This window comes from Etheostoma spectabile, chromosome 9 (genome assembly GCF_008692095.1).
Source record: "Etheostoma spectabile isolate EspeVRDwgs_2016 chromosome 9, UIUC_Espe_1.0, whole genome shotgun sequence".
Classification (NCBI taxonomy): Eukaryota; Metazoa; Chordata; class Actinopteri; order Perciformes; family Percidae; genus Etheostoma; species Etheostoma spectabile.
Window position 1 is genome coordinate 18,581,812 of NC_045741.1, and position 7,861 is coordinate 18,589,672.

General features: G+C 38.0%; 1 protein-coding gene across 3 annotated transcripts in view; it reads right to left on the reverse strand.

The window, feature by feature from the left end:
* Positions 1-4,556: 4,556 nt before the first annotated feature.
* Positions 4,557-7,861, reverse strand: part of psmd1 (proteasome 26S subunit, non-ATPase 1) — a 41,045-nt gene continuing 37,740 nt past the window's right edge. For 2 of the 3 annotated variants that reach the window (XM_032525431.1, XM_032525429.1), the window contains 2 exons: positions 6,978-7,143; positions 4,557-4,764 (listed from right to left, as the gene is read on the reverse strand). In XM_032525431.1, coding sequence (XP_032381322.1) covers positions 6,997-7,143 — 147 coding nt within the window. In that variant the 3' untranslated portion in view covers positions 4,557-4,764; positions 6,978-6,996. Of the gene's footprint in view, positions 4,765-6,854; positions 6,888-6,977; positions 7,144-7,861 lie in introns of those variants that run through there. The other variant, XM_032525430.1, reaches the window with a different exon arrangement.

The following is a 7,861-nucleotide window of genomic DNA, read 5'->3' on the forward strand; positions in this document are numbered from 1 at the left end:
TGCTGACGGATGCCAGCACCGACTCAGAGCCTTATCTAACTATTCAGCCTGTTTTGACATCAGTTGCCCTATCTAGTGAACGTCAACACAGTGAACGTTAGTCACCGAGGAAGGGTAGGGTTTGCAGCCTGTGCATATACTGTGTGTGTGTGTGCGTGCATGCATGTGAACTAGTAACAGTCTATGTATTTACTGTATGTATGCACGACTATATGTTATTTTGTACTTTCTAAACAGCAGATACTGTATGAGCCCAAGACAAATTTCCTTCAGGACAGTAAATCTTATTTTCAACTCCATCAGCTCATTTCCATCTTTTTTGGACACGGATGAGGCAGTGTGAGAGTTCACAAAATATGAATCTGTGGTATAGGAACTCTGGCAGTAAAAGAGTACGTAAGCATAATGGAACTGTTTATATTAACTCCATGCTGCTACAAAGTCTTCTGCAGGAGGTCATTATCTTTTCACCGTCAGAGATAGAAGGAAACCTCTGAGCTGAGGCCAACAACCACAACATCCTGAGTTTGTTCAGCGTGGACCTCCATTCAGAGGAGACAGAACACTCTGCTCAATCCAGAGGTCCATCATGGACCACCGGCGCATCACTCGCTGGTCCTTGAGTCCAGCCAAAAACTCTCTGAGACCTCGACCCTGTGCGCAGGCCACACACTCACTGACCTGACCATGGAGCTCTCTGGTGGGTCCGCTTGTTGCTTTAGCAGCGCCGCTAAACCCTCCATCCTTTCATCAACACAGTCACCACCACTGCATCCACAGACGGTGACTACATGTTCCGTCTGCTCACACAAAATCGTCTCCTCTTCCTCCTCCATTTCTTGATGTTTGGTTTGTCGGTTTACTGACAGACATAAGTCGCTGCTGGTTGGCTGCCTGCCTGCCTCCATGCAGCCAAGGGATCCTTTTTGCCTTCTATGGTGCTTCATAGTTGTATTCTTTAGGGAATTTGGAGCTGCAATCTTCCACACTTCCTAAAAAAGCACAAGTCTAAGCTCAGAGGTAAGAGTCATGGATTTGTAAGCAAAAGGTCACAGGTTTGATTCCTACAAAGGCCAATAATTGTCAAGATATTTCCATTTGTGCTGTCAAATTGCTGGATCGATTACGTTGTCATGAATAGGCATGATGTAAAAAGGGCTCAGAAGGAGTTTGCCTATGGCACCAAAACATCCAGGAGCACCATGTAAAATGCAGTAGTACCACACGGAACAAAGCTGCAAAACTATGCTTTGTTGTTAAAAACGAGAAAGTGTGAAAACGACTGAAAACCAGAGCTTCGAAAGGTTGTTTGGTGAATAACTGATTCTAATTGTGTGTTAGTTTACAATTCAAACACAGGTAGGAGGATGACGTCCACTCCATCACAGAAATGTGAGTGTATGTCTGAGGTATGAGATGTGGCTAAGAACAGATGCAGACACGCAAACTACATCTACATCCCAAGCACGCTTTATTTCAATTTACAGTGTCAAATCAGAACACAACATTCAGGACACTTTTCTTACAGACAGAGTAGGTCTAGACCACACTCTGTAGTTTACAGAGACCCAACAGTTGGGTGTTTGAGTTGCAAAGTGACTTAACATTCCCTCCTGCGGAGGCTACATGGTGTTACACCATCTCCAGGAATGTGATCCCATAATAGAATAGTTCGTCCCTCAGCTGTGGACTCAACAGTCTCTATATTTGAATGTGTCCAATTGGACTTGGAGTTCTGCTTCATTAAAACAGCAGATGCTTCTTCCTCCATCTCACAGGATCACATGCTGAGTGATAACAATGATGGATGTGGTCGTTAAGGTCAAAGTCAGATGGACCTGGCATGAGTGTGTACCTCTTTGTGTGTGTGTGTGTGTGTGTGTGTGTGTGTCTGCAACCCAGTTCTACACAACCGATCGGATGAAAGATTTGGAGCGTCTGAGAAGTCGATAAAGTTGTTCAACAGTCCTCCGTGACCAAGTATCTGGGAATGTGAAGGGAGGAGTTGATTAGACTAAATGTCTGGCCATAATGTACACACGCTGCTTCACTGACCACTTACTTCACAGCAAAGACATTTTTCCACCAGTCTTACGCATTAAAAATCAAACGAGCGGCATTCCAATACATTTCATGCAGAAAACAACTGCCTGTGTTATCATTTCCTAAACGCCTCCCAAACCACTCTTCCACACGGAGATTCATTTACCAAATATAATCACACTTAGGTTGGGGAAACTGGCCACTTGAAGATGATAAACTTGATCTCGGGTTGAAGGGCAAAAACCACACGGAAAAAAAAGGCTGCTGCAGAATTTGGACATGTACAAGGTGGATGGTTGTTACTGATAGTACAATGGAATTTTGGATGTGTAAAACTCAAACTGATATTCTCGCTCTAGTTTCTATTAAGTTTGAATGATCCCCAATCCATTTACATATAATAACAACACATTCATGTAACATACATTTCAAAAACCTACATGGTTGGGAATGACAACTTGCAGATTGCGTGGCTTAGTGGCGCCGCACAAGTGTTGTGGGAATTACATTTTCTCATCAATGCTGTTTGCTAAAATTAGATATTCCAGTGGATGATTTTTTTATGAACTACTATGCTATTAGTTCTTTATCATTTTTTATGACATACAATATAATATATATAATAATATAAGACTTTTTTATGATTTTTTTGTGACTTACTATCCTTTGACTTTTTTATGAAATTTTTACGACATACTAAACTATGACTCTTTTGAGGATTTTTATGACATACTGTCCTATGCCTTTTATATGATTTCATGACACACTAAATTATGACTTTTTATGAAATCTTTGACATACTATACTATGACTTGAATGAAATTCTTGAAACATATATTGACTTTTTGTTAAGACATTTTTGCGATTTAATCAAATTTTTACGACATACTAAACTATGGCTTTTTAATGTTTTTATGACGAGTTAATATTTCTGAGTTTTTAATAGCATACTATATATTTAGATACTATACTATGACTTTTTTATAAAATGTTTACGCCATACTATACAATGACTTTTTTATGAAATTTTTACAACATACTAAACTATGACTCTTTTGAGGATTTTTATGACATAATATACTATGAAATGTTATGACATGGCATAATGTATTATGACTTTTTGTTATGACATTTTCATGACACACTATACTATGACTTTTTTATGAAATTTGGATGGCATACATTTTTTGATTGACTGATGTTTTTGATTTTTTTTGACTCATTTTATGGAATGTTTGAGATATTTAACTGCCTCTTTTACAATCCTTTATGGCATACTATATTATGAGTTTTTTATGAATTTGTTATGAAATATTATACTATGACCTTATTACATACTATACTATGACTTATGAAATTTTTGTGACAGAATAGTGACTTTTTGCTTTGAGCTGTTTGTGACATACTAAAATATGACTATCAAAATGTTTGACATACGTAACTGCCTCTTTTATGCTTTTTTATGGCATACTATGACTTTATGAAATAATAAATGACAAGTTTTTAATAGGATTTTTATGACATACTATAGTATGACTTTTATATAAACTTTTTACAACATACAAAACTTGCTCTTTAATGATTTTCTATGACATTCTATGACTTCTTGTTATGACATTTTTGTGACATACTGTACCATGACTTTAGTATATTAAAACATTACATAGACTTCGACTTTTTTAATGAAATGTTTGACATGACTAAACTGCAACTTTTTTTTTATGACATACTATACAATTGCTTTTTTTTATGAAATTTGCGACTTGCTATACTATGACTTTTTTATGACATACTATGACTTTTTAATGAAATGTTTCTGAGATACTAAACTATGACTTTTTATGAAATTGTTTTAATCAAATATTTTTATGACACTATGTTTTGTTAAGTCATTTTTGTGACATACTATGACTTTGTTTTGACTTTTTTATGGCTTACTATACCATGACTTTTTTTTAATGAATTTTTGATATAGCATTTTAAACTGTTTTTATGTGATTTTTATGATACTTTTGGTGACATAATATACTATGACTTGAAATGTTTTGACATACTATACTACTTCTTCATGGCCTACTACATTATGAACTTTTATATTTTATGACATACTAATATGAGGATGAATTTTTTTGACATACTAAACTGCCTCTTTTATACTTACATTTTTCAACATTCTATACTGACTTTTAATGAAACTTCTACAACATACTATCACACTATGACATTTTAATACATACTACACTGCCTCTTAAAATGTTTTCATGGCATACTATACTATGATTTGTTTTGACCTACCTTACTATGGCTTTTATGTGAGTATATATATATATGAGTTTATATATAATAGGACTTAATGAGATACTACAGAGACTGAGTGCTGGGCGGTATGAAGCAGCTGGTGCTGAGTGCTGAAAATGTAAACCAGTCTAAATGTATGGGATTAGAAAAAAATCCCTCAATGCACACCTGGTAAAATATCCACTCAAATAAACACACACAAAACACACAAAATCTCCAGCCTCCAATATGTATCATTTTTTATTGTACGGACAGAAAATTATACATTTAGAAGATGTAAAACATTCCCTGTCTGGCAAATGAGAAGGCAGCACAGGAAAGAAACGTGTAAAAGAATAAGGGAAGCAGGGAGGTGGATGAGTAAATGGATGCACAAAGGGGACACGCTGGACCAACACGCTGAGACCTCACTTCTTCTGATGCCTGAGGAGAGTAAAAACACACTGATTAGATATGATTAACTTAACTTTAATAATCCAAACGTCAAAAACTAATATGCCACATTCATGTCATGAAGGAGGATGATAGAGATGGAAAAGGGTTCCATGTTAACAACCAACACAAGTTCACAGCATTGGACAACTCAAAGCCGGGGTGTTAGGTGCACTGACAACAAAGCACTGTTACATTTCATTTGGGTAATCTGAATGATGGACTTTGGTTCACGAGGAATTCATGTTTGTTTGGTGTTCAGACACTTTTGCATTATAAAGTCTGAGATATTGGAGCTTTTGAGAAAAATGAAAAATTACAACTTGATGCTTCTTACAAACCGGACAGTTGATTATGAAATGACACGAAAGTAGCATAAGATCAGTTTCCAGGTGCTGCGTGTAGGTTACAAAACACAGTGAAAGCATTTGAATGCTGATTAGCTACCACTGCATAGAAGAACTGTTATACTGCTGGGTTGATTGGATTGTTGATCAAGTTTGAAAACGGTGGACAGCAATAACAGTATCTGGTCTACTTATTCATCTAATGAAAATGCAAGGAATCTTTATTTTAATGGATGTTCATTGAGTGTCTTTGTGTTTTTTTTTTGTTTAAATTACACACACACACGCACGCACACGCACACACACACGATACAGTAAGCTGAGCTGCATTCCTTTCTTAAAGTTACAAAACTAAATAATTAAATATAATACAGTAATATGCTGAGCCAGAGCTCATTAGATGTCATCACAAAAAAAATAGAAAAATAAAAACATAAAAAAGGTTTGTGTACCTTACTTGTACCTTATGTACATGCTACACAGTCAGGGCAAATTTAAGACATTAAAACTTAGGATGATGTTGCACCGGTCACTGGATATAACAGGAAAAGCTCAGGTTGAACCGAGTACACTCACAATGCCAGGGCCCTGGAACTGGCAAAACTAAATGGCATCAAATTATTGTCAGCCATTATAAATGTAATTAAGTGCAAATGTTTTTCCTGCTATAACATTGGCTATAGTTCATCATATTCTATCATTGTTCAAAAAACATTGAAAAAGCAGCAAACTGTGATTGAAGGACAGCACCATTTCTGCCCCAGCGGTCAACATCCACATGCATTCAAGTTGTTTGAGATGTTGAAGTGAACGACACATCAGCATAGTATTGGGCCTTTCATGTATCTACAGGAGAGTCTCCACACACCAAAACAAGTCCTGACAAGAGCTCTTATCAGGTACATTGAGTGTAAATACCTGCATGGCTGGAGCATGACTATTCAGGGGCTTACATACCAGAAAGCATACAGTCAGTAAAACAGATCTGATCAAATGCACCGTGACTGAACACATTTCTTCTCTGGGAATCAAACGACTGGGTCACTCGAAACACTTGGTTGCTGTGCTGTTCTGGCAAACACACAATCCTGCAGTGTTTACTCTGTCACACAGCACTTGGACCTCATTAAGAGATGACATAGTACGCACAGCGGCCCTAATTTGGTCATTGACACCTCATCAGTCTCATCACACGCAACAGCGAGCTCCTACAGGAGAGGCGGGCTGCTGCCGATCCAACACAAACACAAAAAGCAGCCAGGAATCATTATATTAAGCATCCAGCTTCATTGGCAAGTACAGTGAGAAGGTTTGCCCTCTGAGCTGGTGTTTAGAGATGGCAGTGGTGTTTACATTCCTCCGTCAGTGACGGGTTAAACCGGGTTAGACTAGGAAACCACAGCACAGACCTACATTGTGTGTTATCGCATGATGTTATTTCCATTTAAAAACGGCCCGACTGCTATGTGTGTTAAAGCCATAGGAGGTGTCTGAAGATCAGCAACACAGTATTGTATCTTTACTTTCACACTGCAGGCAGCCACGATCCAGGACTTTTAAAAAGACTCTGCAGACACACTGGAGTAGCCGGTGGGACAGAAAGTCTAAGAAAGCGTTTATCCATTACATGCCTTTTTGGGTTTTAAATTATGAAAGAAAGTACCTGGTAATAGCTAACAGGTAATTCTTTTAGTATCACCTCCGTCAAGGTTCCAAGCGAGCTGAGGAGAAGGTGACGTGAAAACCTGATTGGTCAGTGGGTAAGCGCCGTAACAGCATATGGGGAAACGAGACCCGAGTGTTGAATATCAGCAGACACTTTGCTTTAGTTATGAATGAATAACAAGAAATGCATACCTTTGCTGTGAGAGCATTTCTACTCGTCAATGTACTCGAACGGCTCAGGTGGCTCTGGCTCCTGCTCTTCCTCCTCTATTTTGGGGCCGTGAGCTGAGACAGGCTCAACCAGCTCCTCCTCCTCCTCACTGGTGTCCTTCATGATGATGATCCCACCCGTGTGGAGCTGGTGACAGACAGGAAAAGTCAACCAACAGAATTTGGCAAATGGATTGAGTGCCACACTATACAATCAATATTGATGTTTAAAGTTTCCCTGCTCAAAGTACACTGTGTTTAGTACATCTCACTCTTCACTGTGAATAAGGAAATTTGATGCTTATGCAACAGCTGGAAGGAAACTGAACTCAGCAGTTAAGAGTGCTACAGTCTGGTTTAACTCCAACGACAGAGCAGAAAGCAGCTAATGCTGCACACACACAAAAAAAAAAAAAAAAAAAAAAAAAGGAGCGAGAAATTGGTCATAACCATAATTTCCTCTGTAAGAACTCTAATCCTGCTGGAACCACCAATCTCTTTGTATTTATTTTTTTAATTCCCAGGGCCAGATAAATACACTAGGAGACTCAGGGCAAAATATATTTTTTTCAAAATTAGAATTATTTAAACCTGCTATTGCTGCCACTTTCTGTGCATTGTGTGTGCTGTTGGTAACCTGATTAAGCATAACTTTAAAGCGTGTATATGAAATAAACAAAATAACTAGTCATTGGGTGACCGCACTGGTCTTTAAAAAGGTCTCATAGCATGAAAATTTAACTTTGAGGATTTTCAACATTACTATGCGTTCCCCCAGCCTGCCTACGGTCCCCCAGTGGCTAGAAATGGTGATAGGAGTAAACCGAGCCCTGAGTATCCTGCTCTGCCTTTGAGAAAATGAAAGC